The 23,619-nt window shown below is 37.2% G+C and overlaps 2 protein-coding genes across 4 annotated transcripts; both read left to right on the forward strand.

The window, feature by feature from the left end:
• The first annotated feature begins 80 nt into the window (after positions 1-80).
• Positions 81-4,612, forward strand: LOC124297646 (ceramide glucosyltransferase). The gene has a single exon (XM_046748889.1). The coding sequence runs from the start codon at positions 826-828 to the stop codon at positions 2,020-2,022; it is 1,197 nt and encodes a 398-aa protein (XP_046604845.1). The 5' UTR covers positions 81-825; the 3' UTR covers positions 2,023-4,612.
• A 13,126-nt stretch (positions 4,613-17,738) lies between these two features.
• Positions 17,739-23,352, forward strand: LOC124298103 (protein zer-1 homolog). 3 transcript variants are annotated; one of them, XM_046749706.1, is made up of 9 exons: positions 17,739-18,579; positions 18,657-18,942; positions 19,363-19,651; positions 19,757-19,962; positions 20,033-20,204; positions 20,385-20,708; positions 20,864-21,013; positions 21,850-22,102; positions 22,222-22,416. In XM_046749706.1, the coding sequence occupies exons 1-9, from the start codon at positions 18,117-18,119 to the stop codon at positions 22,269-22,271; spliced, it is 2,193 nt and encodes a 730-aa protein (XP_046605662.1). In that variant the 5' UTR covers positions 17,739-18,116; the 3' UTR covers positions 22,272-22,416. The 3 variants fall into 3 exon arrangements, with proteins under 3 accessions (XP_046605662.1, XP_046605663.1, XP_046605661.1); XM_046749705.1 differs by having other exon boundaries at positions 17,740-18,579; positions 22,247-23,352; XM_046749707.1 differs by lacking the exon at positions 22,222-22,416 and having other exon boundaries at positions 20,864-21,024; positions 21,850-22,094.
• The last annotated feature ends 267 nt before the right edge of the window (positions 23,353-23,619 follow it).

The raw sequence follows: 23,619 nt of genomic DNA on the forward strand, positions 1-23,619 counted from the left end.
AACCGTTATACGTCACTTTTGTCGTCGGGTTCGCGGTAGTCGGACCGAGAGGGGGGATGGAGGACGATCTACGTATTTCGACGAGTTAGTACGACGGCGAAGCCGCAGGTTTATGCGTCGCTAACAGCCGTTAGTTCTTCGTCTATATGACAGTAATTCCTATCGCCGAATACTTGGAGTCGACACCACTCGTGGTTGGCGGATGATCAGTTATCGCGTACAAGTCGACCCAGTCATTGCGTAGGCATTCGTTTAAGCTAGGCCGACCGAGAGCTTCGTCAAAGAACCGCGAAACGCCGAGCGACTGGCCGGCTGGGGGGGGGGGGGGGGGGGCGAAGGATAAAAAGAACAGGAAGCAGAACGAATCCAACAATAAGACAGCGGTGCGAGTGTCGCGTCGGAGGGTGTTGAAACAGAGTATAAATGTTGTTTGGGGAGTGCGGACGAGTGCCGGCGTCGTGCAGTTGCGACTTAGGGGATCTGCAGGGGGGGACACGAGGGTGAGACGGCGTAGTCGAACTCAATGATTGCGTCGTGCCTGTCGAATAGCGAGGAATTCAAACAGGTATACATGCAGATGCGCGATGTCACAGCGTGTTTAGGTAGTTAAAAGTTGGAACGTGAATCGGTGGGCGAGGTGCCTTCGTTGTGCGAGCGTTGATACGAGGGAGAAGAAACAGCGGTCGCAAAGGCGTCAGGGATGCCAAGGCTACACACCCCGCCGGGGCGGTTAAAGCTATACTTGCTGACGGATACCTAGGTAGGAAAATCAGACTTGAAACCCGAGGACACCGAGCCTGCCGCCCGATCGTCAGGGCGAACAAGATGAGCTCGGTGGTTTACACCCTGTACGGGTTTGCGATATTTTTCATGGTGTTTTGGTGCGCGATGTGGGTCGTTCACGTTCTGGCCTTGGTCGCCGGCCGCTGGAAGTTGCACAGGAAAATCGTGCAGGTACCGATCTACGAGGCGCCTCTGCCAGGAGTATCGATACTCAAGCCGCTGATGGGGGTCGACCCGAACCTCTTCGGGAACCTGGAGACCTTCTTCACCATGAACTATCCCGTTTACGAGCTGCTCTTCTGCGTCGAGGACGACTCGGACCCGGTTTTGATGCTCGTTCACAAGCTCATGGAGAAGTATCCCCATGTGGATGCGAGGCTGTTTGTTGGGGGCTGCGCGGTCGGCGTCAACCCCAAGATAAACAACATGCACCTGGCTTACGAGTCTGCCAAGCACGAGCTGATCATGATCAGCGACAGCGGGATAAAAATGAAGGAGGACACCCTCCTCGACATGACAAACTACATGAGTGACAGGGTCGCCCTTGTTCATCAGATGCCCTTCACCGCCGACAGGGAGGGATTCGCCGCTGCGTACGAGAAGATATTCTTCGGCACTGTTCAGTCCAGGATATACCTCGCTGCGGATCTATTACGAATCAATTGCCACACCGGCATGTCCGCGCTCCTGAGAAAGGCACCGCTGGACGAGGTCGGCGGGCTCAAAGCGTTCGGCATATACTTGGCCGAGGATTTCTTCTACGCCAAATCACTGACGGACAGAGGCTGGAGAATAACCGTTTCGTCCCAACCCGCCATGCAGAACAGCGGACACTGCGAGCTCAGGTCTTTTCAGGCTAGGCTACAGCGGTGGGCCAAGTTGAGGGTGGCCATGATACCGCTGGTTATTGTGTTCGAACCGCTTAGCGAGTGCCTGCTACTAGGCGCTTGTGCTTCGTGGGCAGCCAGTTTGTTGTTCGAATGGGACTCCTTTGTGTTCTATTTGGTTCATATACTTTTGTGGTTTATGCTCGACTGGACGTTACTTCGTGTCGTGCAAAACGGACCTCTTCCTTTCGACAAACTCGAATTTGTGTGCGGCTGGCTACTCAGCGAAATCACCAGACCATACTTATTTGCTCAGGCTGTACTCGACCCTCTGATACAGTGGAGGTCCAGGGTGTATAAACTGAAGTGGGGCGGCATAGCTGAGGAAGTTAAGGCGAAAGTAAAATATTAGTACTGGTTAAGGCGAGACGATGTAGAGGAGTATTTTACATTTATGTATGAATTGAATTGAATGGATAGCTTTTATCACATATTGCCAATATTGCATATAATGTACATTATTTCCATGCTCATGTGGTATATGCTCAATACGGTGCAATAATCTAAAACTGTATTTACCTATAATAGGTATATTAGTATGTAATAAGTACATCGGTATTGTAGTTTTAATTAAGTCTGTACGTTTGACAGTACTTGTCTCATGTTTGCGCTATCGTTTTATCACTATGGTTGTCTAGACTGAAGGTTTTCTCGAATGTGGTTAGTGACTTAATTTGTTTTATGCAACAACTGCGGTTTGCAGTCGTCGGCATATTCCTAAACTTGAAAAGATATACGATCGCACTAACATCAGGAAGTACTGCTTTACGACAAAATCACGCTACAAAATCCCATTTAACTACTGGTTGTGTTGTAATATTCGTACGAGTAATTGATTTAATGCACAAATTTATTGTTATACCGGTTGCTCGCCGAGACTACTAACCCTTTACATTTTAGAGGGAATAATTAAGACGACTAGTTTATCTCGATACAATTTTTTTATTACGCCGCGCCGTATTATCGTAGTCATCGTCTAATTGTCTTTTCGTGTTATAACTTATAATCTTATTATGACTACACAGAATATTCTGTGAAGAAGCCATTTCGAATCAGTCTTACAGTAATGTATTAATAGTAATTGGGAAAGTTCCTTTCCTTGACTAAATTATTGCATCCAGTTTAAAATTTTGAATTTGGATGGAATGGTGAAACTCATCGTCATCAAAGTAAGGCAACAAATTTGCGATCGTAAAATCCTTAACAACGAATTCAAATGAGATACACTAGTTGTTGAAAAAAGAAGACCTTTTAAACTGTGCTACATTACTCCCATGAATGGGTGTTAAGTGTTAGAGAATCCATTAGTACCTTGATAACTACTATGGAAACAGGAGAATAGAAGGAAGCCACGAAAATTGATTGATTTGTGTAACACTAGAACAAGTCGTCTATTTGAAATAATTCTTGATAATCATGGTTAATTCGATGGTAACGGAAAATTTTATTCTCCTGTAATATTATAAGCTTACAATCATGTCTTGGCTTCATAACGCTCAATCCATAATACGTAACACGTTTCTTACCAGTTTTCACTGACTTCCGTTTCTTACTCGTATCTTTTTTTCGTCTTTTACTTTTCAAGCGAAGTCTCTGTCCTTTCTCACATGCTCAATCTTGTATTTATAATCGTTATGTTGTGATAAGATATTTGTGTATTTTTTCGCGATGATTGAGGTTCAATAATGTTTTTTTTTTTGGTATTCATTTGTACAATTGTTGATGGTGTCGATCATGTTTTTTGTTGTTACTTTTATTTTTGTTGCCTTTTTTTTTTAGTCTGTTTTTTTTAATCATATTTTATATCATATACTGTACTTGCCTAAGGAAGGCAGTGTGGTGAGTAAGAGCAATTTGTCTTATACTCTATCTAGGCATTATGAGCTTACATGATGAAATTTTTTTTTCCCCTTCAGTTTAAAATGTTGGATAATCTTCACTCAAGCAGATTTCCTGCATACACTCCTAAGTTCAGATTAATTATTTTCAATCGCATTATATGCAAATGCCAAACAATATGAAGAAAAATTTATCCAAGGAAGCGCATAAAAAAAGATAAGCACGGACCGATCAGGGAAATAAAAATGTGTAATTTGAAGTAGAAAATAGAGCGTTATCAATAGTTTCACATAATTCAATTCCTACCTCCATCCATACTGTACATGACGCGCGCGCGCGCACACTCACACACACACACACACACACAGATAAAGACAATGCGAATGCGGTCACACACGCCCAATATTGTATAGATACTTTACAACGCTTATCAAATTAAATTACAATCGTCAACTATACGCATGTAATACGTAATTTACATTTTATCAGTAGCAAATCATTATACAGGAGATTGCTCTGTGTAACAGTGAATAGTCATCACTTACAATTAATATATATAGTAACACGTTTCATTATACATATTGTGTTTCATTATTATTAGTAATTTTGTTTTAATTCATAAACGGCTTCATACATTAATTATTATGAAATTAATCGGAAAAATGCATGTAAAGAAGTCTTGCCCTTTTGACGCGGTATAATTTTCTACGACAAACAATTCACACTTTTCAAACTTATCGTCAATGTATTTATACTATTATCGTATGCACTTGTTTAAATAGGCTTTATTACAACAGGCACCGTGTATTCGGGTATTATCAGTATTGCAAGCGTTAAAAAATTGTTGAAATACCTTGAAATATGTGCCGCAACATATACACATAGACTTGAAATGTAACAATAAGAAAAAAATTTATCCTACGTATTCAAGATGAGCCAACTAACTGATAGTTATCGTTCGGTATATTACGACGCATGGAGGTATTATTGCGTGTATACTCGTAGAGAAATATAAAAAAGCTAACACGAAAAAAAAGAAGAAGAAGAAAACCAACAACTAATCAAGTTTCTATGCCGACTAAATTGAATCAATTTTTACGTTACATCTGTAATATTTAATGCCTTTTATAAGCTTGCAGATATATTATTATGTTATATTATTATATATACCGCGACTTGCTCGAGATCGATCAGTTTCTTATTATACGTATAAGATCATCAATAATAAGGGACTAAAAACATGTACCTATATATGTATACATATATAACTTTCAAACTGTTATAAGAAGTATATATTTTCTCTCATCTCACTGTACATAATCATGTATACTGTATCTTTTCGTCTAGCAAACTCAAATAATTTAATTAAGAAAAAAAAAAGCTGAACAAATAAAGAAATATCACCTAGTTTCATAGGTGATTCGAATAATTCAGTAATAATTATAGTTTTATTTATACATGTATCTTACACTTCACCCATATATATATATATATATATATATATATATATTTAAAAAAATCAAACGAAATTAAAGAATATAAATATTACATTATCTCAAGTCTATTGTATACATTATCAAAGAATGTATATAATTTCCTACGGATTCATTTTACGATTAGTATGATATCAGGTACGCATAATACAACATTATTATCACACGTCGTGCACGTATGGAAATTATTAAACTATACAATATTCTAAAATAATTATGATAAATATTGCCCGATTATTATTGCTCTGTTTTTTTTTCCTAATTTAATACTTTAATTCCTTTTTCTTCATTGTAATTATATTCTTTCGTCTCGACAACTTGCTCTCATTAACATTAACTTTAATTTAATTTTACACTCTGTGAAGTGGTTCGCTGCGACGTGCAGTAAAAGTATTACACATTTTTTTTCTAAATTGTTTTAAACACCGTGGCCAATCTACGGCACCTGTGATCCGCTTAATTGCATTATACGTAAATGTTATATTGTAGTGTAAGGATTTCTTTACCATTTTGATTTGCTCATGCTTGCGAATTTAAACTAAATTCAGGGCGTTTACACGAATGTTTTTACTGACAAGAGACATGTATACGTGTCGAATTATCAGTATGAAAATAAATTGAGAAATTACTTCATATTTTCTTCGCGAGATAGTGATCAAGGAAGTTCCGTAGCGAGTCAACGATGTTCTTGAAATAAAATAATTCTCATATCTGGGGGAAACCCAGATCTCTACTATTTCGCTGGAAAAAATTTCACCGAAGCAATTCGCGAAACTGACTAAGCATCCGGATCTAAGTACAAGATTATAAGAATGCAACGTTCGAGAAAAGTTGTCTCCAAAAAAGTTTAAAAAACAGTCCTTGGATTGTGGGAATATACGAAGAGCTGCACTTCCCGACGACTACAACGAACTTTCGATAAACGAAAGTTTCTAAATCTAATATTCAAAGGCCGATCCTGTAATGAGGTAATATTATTGTTACTATTATTATTATTATAATATCCTAATAAACGATGTGAGATGCTCCGCGCGTATATACCTATAATATAATATAACATAACGTAATAATAAAATTTATGATAGAATCTCTAATAACGTCAATAATATCGTATATTTAGATGTAATAAAAGAGTTGTTTTTCTATTATTATACGTATACCTACTATTCGAGCAAAAACTTCCGTCACAACTTCTTTACTCGTATCTATATATATATATATATATATATATATATATATATATATATATGTATTGCAAATGTTTACATTCTTCTTCTATTATCCCCCATTGGTCGAAGACAAGCTTTTCCGAGAAGTGATGCGTACGCAAAAGTATTATGTACTTTTTCATCCCAAAAAGACGTGAAGATTTACGCGTGAATATCTAAACATATAACTTCTCTCATATAATCTGTGATGCGTCAAAAGCCACGTAGATATAAAGTGACCACGCAGAAAATGACTAATTGATGACTCCCATGTAACGTTATATGCACTATACATACTTCATTTCTCGAGCAACAAGTTCGATTTCCTGATCACAATACAAGCAGAGCTACAACGTTTCAAAGTTCATTAAATTAATTTATTGTCGGCATTATTTTTTCTTCTAGAGCGTATTTAAACGTACCGTCTGTTTGCCGAATGCATTTAATTCTAATTTCCTTATCACTGATAAACGGTTGGCTCTGATTTTTGCTCACAAATAGACTGCCATTTTCAAATAGAATTTCATTAGTCTGTACACACTCATTGCGATATAAATCATCGAAGTGTTGCGCGAATATTAATTGATCGATCCATAATTATCATCAACTTGTCAATCACTTGTTGTTAGGGATTATAAGCATGATATATGTGTAGGTTCCAAATTTCACATAGCCAATTAGTCATAATTGAAATTGTTAAACGATGCCAGTATGTCGATACGTCTGTGTCATTCTGACAAGTATACCAAAACGTCGGAAATATATCATAGAAGACGGAAATCGAATTGATCCGGATTTTTTGAACGAAAAGTAATGTCCAATGAAAAAAAAAGAACAGTGTGAAAAACAAAATGATCAACGAATAGAAGGATAACTTTTTAGTCTCAGAAACCGAATTAGAGGAAGTAAATAATGAGCGGAAGGCAGGTCGAAAGAATTTACCACAGTTCGGTCTGCGGATTGCACGAACGTAATCGCAAAACTTAAACGTGTATTTTTTCCGGGATTCTGAGCGGAGAACCGGTTCGAACAGTATGCAAATCGTATACCCAAAATATCGAATAATAACATAGAACATGAAAATATATACGTCGATCGGAATTTCGTTGTGTTTCCTTCACTTCGAACTTACAGGTATATACAAAGTGCGTTACCGCTTGTTTTCAACTTTTTCAACAAAGTTTCAACTTGCACCTACGATTTATCGTTCGTCGAGACGTGTAATGATTTAAACCGCAAAATAAGCGCCGTAAACGTCTCGTTATATTCCGAATGAAACGAAGTGTTTTGCACGGCGATACGCGATAGGTATGACTGAATGAAAACATGGCTATCCGTGATGCATGCGTCGAGTGCTTTTTAAAAATAGTCTCACATTAGCGCGCTCTCTTGGATTACGATGTAAAATCAGCTATTCGATACGTATAATATAAAATAAAATGTAACCGCGATGAGCTGGAGAGTGAAATTATTCGATGAAAGGGTCATCGAACGATTATACGTGCCCGTGATGTCTATAATTTACTGGCGATAACGCCTGCGTTGAAATCCTGACACGCCTCAAATGACGCTTGGAATTTTATCAGACCTTTGACATTTTGGAAGTGACGAACTTTATCGTTTTTATACGTTAAATGACTGCGTTACGCCTACTCGTGAAAGTTGGTAACCGCTGACAAGTCATCGTCGTTATCATCATCATCATCAGCAGCAGCAGCGTAAGCCGTTATCGGGATTCAGCGAAATTCGATATTTCGCTTAAATTTGAACGCCCTGATGTGTGATGTCGAATTTATCTGGTCGAAACGCTTTCCGTTGTCCCGCTGAAACTTATCTCGATGCAAAAATAAAGCAAAGAAAAAATCGCGCGATATCGTCGGCTTGGATCTTCGAGTTGAACGAGCTTGTAGATTAGATAGCGGAAAGCTTTTATCTCCGACGATCGAAAAAGCCGGTCATATATACCGTGACTAAAATAAAAAGATTATAATTATACTTTTATTGCATTTCAATAACAGAAGCGTGTATCAATCGTTTTTCGTTGTTTTGGTAATTGAAAACCAAGAGAGCTTACGAACCATTTCTTATCTATTTGTCCAAAATGAGAAACGCGTAATTTTACACGACTTTCTATGTAATCATGTCGATACACGCTCTTTTAACGTCAGTCACACTATATATTAGAAAACAAGCGCAGCGTTTCGGTATTTAGAAAAAAAAAAAAAAAAAGATTTCGTTTCGCATCTTTGGCCGAGATAGGAAAATGGAAAAGCGGATTAGTTCGCATACAAACGTCGATCATCAATTATCGTATTAATAATTGATCACCCTTCCTTTCAATTATATTGCCTCTTGTTAATTCCAGCGTAAGCCAGACACTCGAAACCGGGCCGATCTACGTTACTAATTGTAAAATTGTAAAACTAGTCGATGATGAGGAGACCGCTATAATCACTCATCGCTGTCTGTAAGCCTAAAGTAAGATAAAGCACGTCGCCCGACGTTTAGGCGCGATCATTACTTTGGGTTTCCATTGAAATTATGCCGACGCAGAATTCCCGCGTTCGCGCCTCGCCCTCTAAAACTTACGTATGTATTACACAGATACACGGCTTTTGCCGAGCTTAAATTGATAATGATAACGAAAATTCAGTCGCTTTTTATACAACCTCCGTATGCCACGACGTTGCTATAAATTAACACGTAATGCGTCCGACGACTTCAAAAACAAACGTCAATTCCGACGAGTTAACAGTTTTACTGCACATACATACGTACGTATTTCTGGATATGATCGAGGTTTCCAGAAGTAGATAATTACATTTTATCTAGGTACGAGTCTGTTGTTGTACAGTTTCTGCATTCGGCACGAGTGATTACCCTCTTTTTTACATTCCCAATGAAATTCAAAGAGGAATTTTGCACGTAGAGTATAATAATTATATCCATACAACCCGCTAACGACATAATTTGCACAAGGTGACGCTTTAGTTTTACATTATGTGTATATATATATATACACACAGCTTTAGCAAGGCTCTATTGCGCATAACAATACGCTATTATTCACGTTGAACGATTTCCTAAGGACCAATTTAATTTTCTCTTTCGTTTGCAGAAATTTACACGGAACGAAAATGTTCACTGATTCTTGTAAAAATAATCAGTTTGCCCAATTAGTTGCATATTGTGTTTCGATATTTAATTTCTACAAAAGCTCTTTTCTCACTGAACTTCGCTATATGCCTGGATACAAAATCTTCTCTCTTTCCTTTCTGCAATTTTCGTTCGCAGACTGCAAATACCAATAAATCGAGTTCTCGGAGAAGCTTCTCCATTTGATAACGCGGTCAAACTCATTGTTCCACATTATACGCAGGACGCGCTTAATCTTGGAACAGCGTGAAAACGCATGATACACATTGCATGGCAGCTGTCTGACATGTGTGGTTCGATTCGAAAGTAATTAAACCTAGCCACTTTCGTTCATGCGGTAAATTGATCAATGCCCAAGAGTTTCGGCGTCGCGGAGTCAAACGCGATAATGAGACCCGTTATGGTGTAGAATATACATTACAGCAAGGTTTGCAGCTTAATTCCTCAAGTGACGAAGGTCAATGTATCGGAAATTACACGTAACGCACACGTGATAACGCACAATGTATACTTATCAAAACTTGCGTTATAACCACACGCACACACATGTGCAGCATCGTGTATAAATTCACCCTGCAGTCCGCGATACGATAGAATCAAATAACAAACAGTCATCGCGGCTGTGAAAATACGTTTACAAAATAGAGCATGGAATTGGGTGCGGCTTTTAAATAATTAAATTTTGTTATTTCCGCTAATTTCCGTAGGTACGAATCCCTAATGACAAGTGTTAACGCCGGTTACACACCGAGTAAACATTGTACGTATTGAGGCCGGTGTTACACGCACATTACGGTATTACACATGGTCATATACCGAGTTATATACTTAGAGGCGAGAGTGTGGTTAGTCGGTTCGTAGGAATGGTATGTAGGTGCAGAGTGTGGATAAGGATGGAGCGGAGAACGAAACGTGCCGTTTGATAACGATTAGGAAAGGGGTGTAACGATAAGAGGCGTGTGTTGTTTAATTATCGCGTTTTTATGACAATTACAATTATTTCACGAAATGCGATGAACATCTCGGACGCTAGACTTGATAATTTTTTTCCTTTCTTTTTTTTTCTCATCTTATCTCAATTATACACAGACCGTTTTTCTAATCGGATAAAATTTCCGTCCAATATTTCTCGGATAATTCGCGCACGCGGTTTGCATAAAAAGTATTGTACGTATACCTACGTAACAATTACTTAAGACGACTGTACACGTCATCTGTACGCTTACACAGTCGAACCATTTGAAAATTGTACCAAACTTGTGTCACGTCACGAAATTTACGCGGTACGTTACGTTCGATTACTCTCGTAGCACAAAACACTTTTTAAAGCTGGCAGTTGAAAAAAGAAATTGGACAAATCGGGAAAGCTATATATTCACGTAAAGTTAGTTTTTCCACATGCAAGATCTTAACAGAATTGTATGCTAATTGTAAAATTTTTGTTTCTTCTCCGTAACTAATGAGAGAAAAAAATAATTTTATCATAGATAAGGTTTGCTTTTTATTTCAACATGGTGCTAATTGCCGATTATATTATCTAGCGAAAACTTCAAGACTTGTTTATCAACGTAAAAAAGAAAAAAACAAACTCTACACGTGAAAAACGAAGGTTTTGGTTATTGTTCGATGTACAGATTAAAAAATTGTTCGTTTAAATAAAAAAAAAACCTCTGCAATTTAATAAAATCTAGATAACTGGCGCAGCTGACACAAGTAAAGCGATTAATTGTGCAGCAGTGCGAACACGAGCTAGTTTACCTAGCTGCAACTAGAATTATTTCGACCATCGGATTACAACTTTCCAAGGATAAAAACACCGCAGTTGCCTATTTACACGTAATACGTATAGAAAGCTCTGATTATGCCCTGAGCTCTGCGTGGGTATCAGTAAGTACAGATAAGCGCAATGTATACATCTCAGGTTTAAGGTAACACCATCGCGTGTTTCCACGGCAACAATTTTGATTGGTCAATTTTCTCAACGTTACATAAATTATACATACAATATTAATACACAATAATTGCAGAGTTCGACTGAAAGTGGCTGCGGTCTGCACACTTTGTTAACAATATTATAGTCACGGTGATATACATATGTAAACGCGAATGACATGTATCATATCGTGTAATAATAATTATATGAGTAAGAATTTCTTCTCTGCATGCACGATGTAAGGAGACTGTAGTGTGTAGATGTTTATGTTTACCCCTTTCAATCCTTCGCTTCCGATGAGAAGCCCGTAAGACAGAATGCTGTCTAATAAATGAGATGCGGGTGTGCAAATCATTAATCTACGAGAGAATATTTGTTGAGAAAATGTAAATTTGAACAACTGGTGAATTTGAAAAATTAACGACGGAGCCAGGAATCGAACCTGGAATCTAGCGATGCTTAACCGGAGACTTACTCCACTAGACCACCTAGCCGCCCTGACTCTGTTGTCTTTAATTTCTCTCATAACCAGTGAGTTCAAATTTGTTTTCATGTGCCCGATTTGTATGAGTAAGAATTTCTTCTCTGCATGCACGATGTAAGGAGAAAATTTCTCCTTACATCGTGCATGCAGAGAAGAAATTCTTACTCATACAAATCGGGCACATGAAAACAAATTTGAACTCACTGGTTATGAGAGAAATTAAAGACAACAGAGTCAGGGCGGCTAGGTGGTCTAGTGGAGTAAGTCTCCGGTTAAGCATCGCTAGATTCCAGGTTCGATTCCTGGCTCCGTCGTTAATTTTTCAAATTCACCAGTTGTTCAAATTTACATTTTCTCAATAATAATTATAGTATAAATAATAACAGCAATGTTACTGTACCAATCGCAATACCCGTACTATCATACCTGTAATATATGTTAGAATACGGTATATTGGAAATCGGAGAGAAATCCGAACGAACTTTCATTCACCGTTATTCCTCGGAATAATTGAACCAATATTAAACTTCACTCACATTATCTGTGGTAATATGAGTTTTAATTTTTGTTCATTCGTGGGGATCAAATTTGTATGGTCAAATTTTTTCCCGCCTACGGACCGTCATGCTGTTCCCCGACATTCACAATCTGCAATAGGATATTAATACCTAATGATTCGCTAAAAATAATTTGCTGTACCATCTAGTTTTATGTAGCTGCAATGTATAGATAGGGCGAAATAAAAAAAAAAACAAATTTTCGAACAGTTTATAGAATTTTGCAAATCCAATAAATCAGGAAGCTCGTTTGATTCGAAATTGTTGCGGTTTTACTTGGACGGCGCTTATTATATTTTACTTGTTAAACTTACGTAATTATACACTTGGAAAAGCTTTATCACTGCGGTTAACGTTCTCCCTTTCATTGAAGAATTCTTCTCGTCTCGTACGTAAAAGCAGAATATTTCTGATTCAGTAAATTGTTTTCTATGTATATTCCTTATCTTATATACTCGTACAAGCGTACACGTTATATCTGCTAATGGTAATTCAAGATGCCGAGAATCAGTGAGTCATAACAAACAAACAAATTCCAGTAACCGGAGTCTTTGCAAAACGCTAATACATGTATGCATATAATGTATTCTACGTTTAAAATTCATCAAAATACAATAAAATTCATTACATCTACAAAAATTGAGAATAATTTCTTTTTTATAAATACAATCGCGAGTACATAGATTTAACGTTTTATTACGATGCTATACATACGCTTACATATTTTGTCGGTATCACGAACGCTAATCACGTCTTTCGATTCGTACGTAAAGACACATACTATTTATCATACAGATGCATTTGTGTATTGTAACGCTATTATCCATACCGGTTGTTCAACGATAAAATTGATTCTCCTATAAAAGTTAATCTGCAGGCAACGGGCAAGTGCGATCCATCGTTATATTAGACGAAAGAATATCTTTCCACAAGGTTATACCCGATCCGACTTCAAAGCAAATTACCAAAGTCAAAATTTCGAACATTGTATAGCCTCGAGCCTGCGTAATAGCGAATGAAAAATTTCTAAAAAACGGTATTACCAATGTACTGCGTGTCTGTTCGATGTTGTAATATATTTGAGCGTAGGTATATTCACAAGTTGGCATACATACTTTGGTACAGATTTTGAAAGATGAACGAATGTATCGTATATTCGTAAAGTCAGACTGACTATTGATACATACGCACAGCGTATGAACAACGATTGAATACAGGTATTAATAATCATTTGGTCGAAGGACGAATGTACAGAAAAATCGTTAATTAAATAATGAATTTATGCTAACCGTATACGTGACGAATTATTCACACCGTTGCGTAACATAACGACGATCATATCACACGCGTTCGATAAACTCATCGCCTTAGTGCGATGAAAGAATATTTCATTCCAGCTACGAAGCGCCAATCGAATTTACGCTAATTCAATGTAACTAATTAAACAATTATACACCGCCTAAAATTCATCGCCGATTGGTGCATACCTATCGTACCTCTTCGTGTGTAAAAACAACCCTCTGCGTGTAATGCCTGTAACATTGGCGGTGCAGTAATTGCCAGGCGATCAGGCGATTCCCGCAATGCCGATAATCGATGTAAACCAAGGTTCGTGTATACAAGTTCACGTGAACGTTGTTAGGATACGTAAGTTATAAGTATACGCGTTATTATGCTATACCTATACATTGATATCAAAATGAAATAAGAAAATACGGATATATCTGTTCGTATATACACACATGCACGACATATGTGTGTATACGTAACTGTATGGACAAAGTGATGATTGCAGCAGCTAAATTTTGAATCCCTTTCATTTCCGTTTCCTATCGTCGTGTTTTATCGGCACGTTTGCGTAATTCAACGCGATAAATTGACATCCAATATCACAAAGAACTCCGCTGTATATTGTTGGGCCAATATTTTTCATCACCGGGGCACAGACGATAATAGGTCATCGGTTCGATTGGTTCTACTTTCGACATGTGTATGCCTACGGACATTCGTAATAATATACTCATCAATTTTAGGTCATATTTATCGACCTCTTTATCGTTTAGACGGATTATACCTATATCTGCGTGTATGTTCCGTTCGGCAAACTTCCGTAAGCCGAACCTGTTATTCGGATTTCACCTCGGAGAGTATCGACCTGCATCCTTATATGCGAGAGATAGGGGGAATGATATCACCGTAGAGTTGCGACAAACAGGGGATTCGGTAAGGATCCTCTAAAAAGGGTAAAAACAAAATCGTAAAAATATCTCCAATTTCACGGTTGCGTATAAACTTTGCTCCACTCGTATCGCTTCACTCGGTCGGTAGATTTCGAATTCGTTGGCACGAATAGGTCTAAGTCAACGTAACGTACACGGGAGAGGTAAATGAATATCCGTTGATCTGGGTAAAGGCATCGCCTGGAATTCAATCGAGTGATTACGGATTTCTAAGAGCTTTACCACGCGTTGTATTATGTGAGTCTATTCGAAAAGAGCCAAGAGAGCTGGAAGTAAGCTCGGCCGACTCGCGATGAATACTGCACGTGTTTCCGGTCGATAGACTCTCGTTAACCACGTTAGAATTAGAATTTCGCATTGCCTTGGTCTGACATTCGCTTACGTTACGGTTGTTTTCTACTTTTCTGCGGTAAATTAGATGCTGCTTGGCTTAGCTCTTATCAGGTGTGATTAGGAACGTTTGGTTAAGGTTTTCCGAGATGATATTTACGAGGCTTACATATTCACTCGACGTTTCAGTTGTACCATCGAAACTAGAGCAAGGACCGTGTGCTTGAATAATCTATGTACAAGTTGTTCAAGATACGTTTCAGCAAGAAATTCGATATTAAGTACGTCGAGTATGGAATTAAAATTCAAGTACTGCGGTTTGTGTGTTGCAAGCTGTGATGATTTTACTGAAAATCACTTCAACAAAGAAAAATATGAAAATTTGTAATCGTCAATTTCTCATTTAAGATCGCTTTAAGATTGTTAAAAATATAAAAGTTTCATTCGATATGCAATTTATTAGCGTCGCACTAATGTTGATTTAAAAAAAAAAAACACAGCAATATCAAGTTTAATGTTGAAAAAAAATCCGTCCAGTCAATTGGGTGAGAAAAAATGATTTTCCTAGCAAAATAAGCCATCGTAGGATGAAATCGAAGGAATATTCTAAATTAAAAAAATTTTTTTTAATGATTTGAATTAAAAAATATATGTAACTTCGTCATTTCTTTGCCTTAAATTATTCGGAAAATCATCATAACTCACGAATGTATAATAATCTCGTCATCAAATTAACGAGAAATTGTTGATTGCCGACTCAGTAATCCCCGCAACGTTTCATTGCTGGATAAAATTTCCATGGCTTTGTGAATACTTTAAGCGAATGGATTCACCGGATTCCCCTTATCACTGCGGTAATTTTCGAAAAATTAAAACTTGCTTGACTTTTTATCGCAGGGATTCTCAAGTTTTATCATTTTCTTTTACAACAGCTACATCGTTAAAAAACCGCACGAAATCGCTATTTATACAAGTAAAGCGTTATAGAGCAGTGCTTTAGTCGAGCATGAATAATCTGCCGGTTCAAATTGCAGCGTGTCGCGTTACTATTATACTTGTTATATTTGAAATACGATATCTCATCAAGTCCGTTCCATCTCAGATGAAAAGGAATTTAAAAAATTCTGTACTCGAAGGGAGCATCCTAGTCTAGACCTTCGTGTATCGATATATAAAATGAGTAGGCAAATTGATCCTAACTTATGTAATGCCGAATTTTAAATCATCCATTTTTAGCTCGCAACGGCCGATATCAGTTAATGTTTTTTAGATTCCTCCATCGTTCGCTCATGGTTATCGAGTAATTATCATCTAGATCATCTCAGCCTGCAAGATGAGAGCAACGTTATAAAGTTGTAGCAACTCTTTCGCGTGAAAAAATTTATCACACTACTGCAATATGAATATCGGATAATTGGACAAAAGGATTTTTCGCTTTTTTCCTCTTAATGGTTGATTTTTTTGAAAAATCTTTCAGTAGTTTTCTCTTATCATGTTTCTCGAAATTGCCTTTTCCTCAAAAAATTCCATCCGCAACGTTTTATCGGATTCAATACCGTGCTGGAAAAATTTGGCGAAACTGTCATCCTTGCGAATTTCTGAAACCGATGATGTACTGAAATTTTTTTGCTCCAATAGATATAGTTTTCTAAGGTTATCTTTCAAATTATACGTTCACTTGAACATTCCTTTTGTATTATTCCATAGCTGGCAGAGCGCTAAATCTGGTTTTTGAATTTTACTGAAAGATGGCGGCCTTTGTCAAGCAGAAGTCCCCTATTTGCAGCGCTACATGTACGCTTTGACCTTTAAACTCATCCACGATTTATCGAGTCTAGTTTCATAACGTTATTTATACGTAAATAATTATACTCGCATGATAAGTTATGATTTAATACCTTTACAGGCAATATGAAGCACCATCATAGTGATTCTCGCTCAGATAAAATTAGATGTTTGTAATTTGACTACACAAATGTTTTTCGCGAGCTTGGAAGACCTGGGAAATTATTGTCTGCAGGGATTAGGCTAAAAACATTTACTTTCATTTGTTAAATGTTAATTGTAAAATTCTTTCCTCATTGACAATGGTAGTTATTATTCAACAAATAGTTCGTCAAAATGATTCTGCGAGAAAAAAGTTGGTTGTATAAACAAATAAAAATGTCGAATCATCGAATTTAATACAAACTTGATATCAGTTTCCTGGTTTCGAATGACAGCAAATGGCAAAAGGCCATTTATAGATGATTCTGGATTTTCTAATATTTTTTGTAATTGTGAAATTAGGAAAATAAGATTTGGTTGGATAAATTTACAGGTGTTTTTTTTTCCTATTCATTACAATATTAGTGGATAGCTGCATTCAAATATTGCGATTGCCTATCGTTCTATAAATTCTACCGATAAAAGAATTCGAAAATGCGTTTTCAACTGACGTGTATAAATCGGTCCCAGTATGAATACGACTAGACTTCCGCGTTTCAGTTCTCGTGCAAATTCAATCTCAGTCTTAAGTTGATAATATCAACAGATCGACATCGATCGGTCAAATTTCACCTATTTTTACAGATAACCTATTCATTTTTTGTGAATTAAATTCATGTGCAATTGCGACGGAAGTTCTTCGGGTCATCTGCATCCGATCAATTACGAAGCTGCGCGCCTTGAATTAGGCAACTCAACGCACACTTCTGCCCGTAATATCGAAGCTTGTCATCGATAAAGAATTTCCAGGCATTATTCGACAAGTCCAATGAATGAGCCGGTAAGTTACCCAGCGACTACGTGTTGTGACCGTGCGGATAACACGGGAATGACTACGTTAGTCGAGAGTGTGACACTTCACATCGTTGTCATCAGTCATCATGAGCTGTGTATTAAGATTTATCGAAAATATCCAGGTATACAGAATATTCTAGCATTAAAGTGATAACAAGTTCGGTGAAGGGAAATGCCCTTGCATGGACTTGCGATGGATTGGTTTAAATTAAATATCGAGAGTGACAGAGGTTTGATTTAAATCGTGTTTAGTGGTGAGGGATTGGAGATAGTACAGTGAAAAAATGTTTAAACAGCTACCAGCTGACGATCCTGACACATCTGACAGTTGAAAATTGCGTAATTTCGTACGGATATAACGGATTCACCAGACTTCATATGACCGTCTTCACGTGATCTTCGGACATTATCACGCAACTGCGTTTATGATGGCGCATCCCGATGCCTTATTCAATCGAAAACAATATATCGGCCCAGAGTCCCTCGCGGATATATGTTTCAGGTTGATTTGCTCCAACTTGGACATTATTTCCTCCAAGGATGAACGTGGCTACCGAATCCTTAGAAAGGGTGTCGCACTTCCCAGCGAGATTTGTGACAAGATCATTGAATTCGCCCACAGAAATGGCACGAGAGATATCGATGATTACTTTTTATCAATGTTTAAAGACTCACCGACCAGGCTTAAGCGAGTCAAGATTGCGAACAGCAGCCTGTCGGACGAATCCGTCCTGACGATAACTAAGCATAAGCTAACAGAACTGGAATTAAGCGAATGTAAAAACCTCACCGAACTTACTATAGAGCACATTAATGCCAATTCGGACAATCTAATAAGCTTGGCTTTCCGAGGAGGTTCTATGATCGTTCCTTCTCAGCTCAAATCTGGTAATAATTCAGCAGACAAAAGCATTGATCACGATCTCTGATGATTGCAATGTAACATACGTTTTTTATTATTTCAGAAGATGATTCTGCGCTCAATTATAACAAGCGAGGGTATGTCTTGCGCACTCCGAACTTGAAGAAATTGGCACTTTGGAATGTCGACATAGCTGCCTACAAATACGAACTTCTATTGGCAGGATTAACCAACTTGACGCATTTGGATTTATCGAATGCTTCCCACATAGGACATGTTTACTATCATAATTTGGTACCAAACTTGGTTTCCCTTTCGCTCTACAATGTCAAAATCAACTCGCATCCTGAAGCATTCGTCACAAATATTAGCTATTTGAAAAATTTAAGGTAGTTTATCGCAAAGTCACAAAATTCCAGTAGAACAAAATGAATTGATCGATCCCACTCTTCTAATATTTTAACTGAATCATATAATAAAAAGACTCACTTACCATTGGAATGAATTATCATTAATGCAGTTAAATCCGAAATCTGTCATAAACTCATTGAACAATTCATTTTTGTTTATTAGAATGCACGAGAAAATGATTTTTTTAACACAACTTGTAACAAATCCAAACTGATAATGAAATCTATTTTAGAATCCGCTTCTAGTAAATACTATTCCAAACTTTAATTCTGTTCACGAAACATTTAATCAGCAAAAAGTAGGTGAACAGACTTTGAGCCACTCTGCTTTGATTTAAATAAATCTTCTCATGTTGATCGCGGTCACAAATGTAATAAAAATATTGATGTATTTTAAAGGGATTTGGACATTTCACAATCGCACAGTAAACATGGGGAATTTGAAAACCCTAATAAAATCCTGGGAGATCTCGTCTGTGGCTTGCCAAAGCTTGTTTCATTGGATATTGGTGGAACTAATCTAGCAGGAAGAGGAGTCGCGGAGCGGCCGGATAGGTCGATACAATATTGCAGCGAGCTATGTGACATTCCTGGCCTCTCCTTCCGAGTCCATACGCCTCTTCAATTCTTAGGTCTCTATGGAACTGCTCATGGCGCCTGCAGAAGGCATGATATTCCTGCCCAAGTGGTACAATCATACCTCAAGCATAAAAGCCAATATTTATTCAAGTGGCCACAACTAAGAAAATTTCTCCTGTAATGAAAATTAATAACTAAATAATTGATTTTGCAGATAGCAGGAGAAGGCAATGAAGAGCAAATATTAGTTGCCGCTAGAGTTTGCATGGACAACAAACGGGATCTCTTGCGGAAAGTTTTGAATGACCTCTACCATATTTTTAGGTATGAAAATTGTGAGCGAATGGATCAGGCCTTGCACACAGTTCTTGAAGCTATGGAAAAACATCCTACTGAAAAACATATACAAATATCTGGAAGGTGGGTATATTTATTTTTATAACAAACTCGTGTAACTGGGACTGAATGACAAACGAAATATATTTTTCAGTGCTACGTTATTTTACATAGTGAAAATACAAGAAGAAAATGGATTGCCAGTTGAAACGAAACGTAGAATAATTGGAACCTTACTCGCAGGAATGAGTGCCCACCGAGACGAAGAGACTATGATGCGAAATGGCTGTTTAGCTTTGTGCCAGTTTCGTATTCCACACGATGTAGTATGTATCTCTTTAATCGCAGCACTTATTACATGTATTCAGTGTACAGCCTTAATATGAAAAGACTTGGCGATCAAAATTGTGCATTTTAATGATTATTCTCATCTGATTTTGCAAATCATATTGCTTCGATCATTAGCTCCAGATTAAGTACCTTATTAAGTTAAAACATGTCTATAGATGTGGAATTACGAAGAACTGGTAAGAGTATTGTTACACTCTGCTGAGAATGCTGAACAGGAAGGCTTTGTACAGCGCATTGGACTTTATTTACTTAACTCGTTAGCCTGTCAAGTTGATGGAAGGCACAAACGTTTATTAGGAGAATTGGGTTGCGTGCCAACAATGTTGCGATTGATCGAATACAGACTTGAAGGTGGATTATTTGATGACGTTCTAGAAGTTGCTTGGTCTACAATGTGGAACATGACAGACGAAACTCCAATCAATTGTCAACGATTTTTGGTAGCACAAGGCATGCGTCTCTTTCTTGGATGCGTCGATGTACGTTTCCCGTTACGTAGTAAAAATTTTGCATTCAAACTCTATTAAAAAGAAAAGTATTCTAACAACTTTATCACACAAAGAAGTAATGTTCTATACTTGAAATATTCTTGGAAGTTCCTCTGAGATTAATGTATTGTTTTGAAATCTGTTAGGCATATCCAAATAAAGAGGAGCTACTAAGAAATATGATGGGCCTACTGGGTAATGTCGCAGAAGTGGAAAATCTCCGGCCTCAGCTCATGGAAGAAAGATTCGTAGCTGTTTTTGCAAGATTATTGAATTCCGATAGCGACGGCATCGAGGTATCCATGCAGTATGAATTTCGTATTCCTTTTTTGAATTAACAACGTTCCTGATCTCACTCTAAAAGCATAGAGAAAGAGTGCTGGATACCAGTGTAAGCGGTGGGATTGAGTTGTCTTCCATAGAACGCCAGTGACGTCGACATACCCATACGCTCAGGTCAATCATTTATTGGTTTATAAAATTTACGTATATATAATTAAGCCGTTCAGTCTCTCTCAAAAAGTATTGGATCATGAATCAAAGCATTATAAATGTTGCTTATGGAATTTCAAGCCCATGATCATAAATATTCGTACATGGAAAATAATTCCCTGTGATGAAAAAGAGCTGGTTAGTGTGTGCTAAAAAAATGGCAGCGTATTGATGGCAGACTTCACCTGTCCCATAGTTTCTAGGTATCCAGCACCCTTCATGATGTACGAATTGCGCTTTGTTGATATTTCCAAGAGGTAATATTAGAGAGGAGACCCATCTTCATTATACGAAACAATTTATAGTGTAGTTCATTGTGAAGATTTGAAAACAATGGCACTATAATTTTGTAGAGGATGAATAAACTATAAGCTTTGCATACATTATTATAAACGAATTGCTTATTGATAATTCATAAACTCTGAACGGTACGTCAGTGGTGCTTTTGACATTAACTTACGAAAATTAAATATCATATTTGATCGTCGATAGAGAGACGAGTTTGGCCTCCTCCTTAATAAGACTCCTTAGATATTTCAATATAATTTTTGCAGATACGTGGATACTAAAGTTGATGGTATGTTCTTACGATTGTTATTGCACCGGTTTTCTTTATATTTTTTAATCTAAATCATGTCAGGTGTCTTACAATGCTGCGGGTATTTTGGCGCATATGGCAGCTGACGGACGAGAAGCCTGGGTCGTCAAAAATCCTGATAGAGACTATGTACTAAGTCGGATGTCTACAGCCATTGATCGCTGGGACCTGTCTGCGGCCCGTAACATCAACTATAGATCATTTCTTCCGCTGTTGCGGCTACTCGACATATTTCATACACCGCAATGCCAGTATTGGGCCATTTGGGCATTAGCAAATCTTACCAAGGTCTACCGTAAGTATATACCAATTTTTATGGCTTAATGAAATTAGTAAAGTATGAAATTTCAACAAAACTCAGATCAAAATGAGTTTGAAAATATATATATATATTTTTTTTTTATATACTGACAGCTTTACATTTTATTTCACATCACAGCGGACAAGTATTGCATTCTGGTTGAAAAGGAGGGTGGTCTGACAAAGCTCGAGAAATTGCTAAAAGATTCCCGGCCCAATCTTCGTATGAAGGAACTTGCTCACTCAGTGTTGATGCATTGCCAGTTAGCATGCCACCCAGAACAATTACAACCTTCAAAATTATCTTCTGATGACGCTTGTAATGCTGAGGCTCTTTAGTACTCGGTTAAAGTTTTATACAACTGCCTGGTTAACCAATGAAAACTGATGGACGATGTGTAAAATACTGAAAGACGTTAAAATTCTTGTATTTTGTATTCTCAGTTTGTATCCAATGCCTTCTATTCTATGGAGAAAATCCAGCAACAGTAACGCATTGACCGATAATTTAAGCATAAAAAATTGGACATGATTATTCCTCTCCATTGCTGATGAGTTGTTTTTTATTCCTTTCTTTCGGAATTCTTGAACTTTGTAACAGATGTTATAGATTTATCCATGTTACGTGTATACATACACTTGCAAATGTAAAATCAGCTAAGGCTAAAAGGAATTTATAGAAGCGATATTTTCGATTGTTGATATTAAGTATTTTAATAGATTATATATTACTTTCTTATCATTCTCGAACCTTTCGACTTTGTACACCTTGTCATTTTTCTTGACCGAAACTGTGGTGTTATAGGAATTATTATAAAGTTTTCTCTCATTTGACTCCATGATTTACCTCAATACCTACCAAAGTTGATCTATTTTTACACATAATCTCTATAGTAACCCATTTGAGTACAAAATGTTATTCGATCATGTTATTTACAGCGGAACACAGTACCCTTATGATATAAATCATAACTATCGATACATTGGTTTGTCCTTATATTATTTTTACCCTCACATACTTTGCAAAAATTTAATTGCCAAGAAGATGAAGCAACTCTAAATTTTTGCGCAAGGTGTAACATTGTATAAGACTTGAGTATGGATTATTATGCATAGGTTTATTAAAACAGTGATATATAATTTATCCAGTTAATACTATGATATAGGTGTATGTATACAGCCCTTAAATAACGAACTTCCTTCGATGTAAATAGCAAGTTCCTTAAAATAAATGAAATTATGAAAGGAGAATGTTCTCTTACCATATCTAATTTTAACAATATCTTTAAATTTAAATATCAAACATGAACTCAACATTCATTTGATATGGATCGCTATTTTATCCAGGCTCAACTTATTAGTTGTAAATTAGAAATCTATAAACCTAATCTAAGAACAAAGAGTGTTGATTACTTATGGCGCATTATCAGTTTGTCATATGGCAATTAACGCAAGACACTAATACCATTAATTAAATTCGTCAATTCGTGCAACCGCACGTGTACTTGTGTT

This window comes from Neodiprion virginianus, chromosome 2 (assembly GCF_021901495.1).
Source record: "Neodiprion virginianus isolate iyNeoVirg1 chromosome 2, iyNeoVirg1.1, whole genome shotgun sequence".
NCBI lineage: Eukaryota > Metazoa > Arthropoda > Insecta > Hymenoptera > Diprionidae > Neodiprion > Neodiprion virginianus.

What these genes read in the sequence shown, in the direction of transcription:
- LOC124297646 (XM_046748889.1), top strand. Translation starts at nt 826, where the DNA reads ATGAGCTCGGTGGTTTACACCCTGTACGGGTTTGCGATATTTTTCATG.
- LOC124298103 (XM_046749705.1), top strand. Translation starts at nt 18,117, where the DNA reads ATGATGGCGCATCCCGATGCCTTATTCAATCGAAAACAATATATCGGC. An exon ending in TCCTTCTCAGCTCAAATCTG is followed by an intron (nt 18,580 to 18,656) that starts GTAATAATTCAG and finishes TTATTATTTCAG; the next exon opens with AAGATGATTCTGCGCTCAAT. An exon ending in CATATACAAATATCTGGAAG is followed by an intron (nt 19,963 to 20,032) that starts GTGGGTATATTT and finishes TATATTTTTCAG; the next exon opens with TGCTACGTTATTTTACATAG.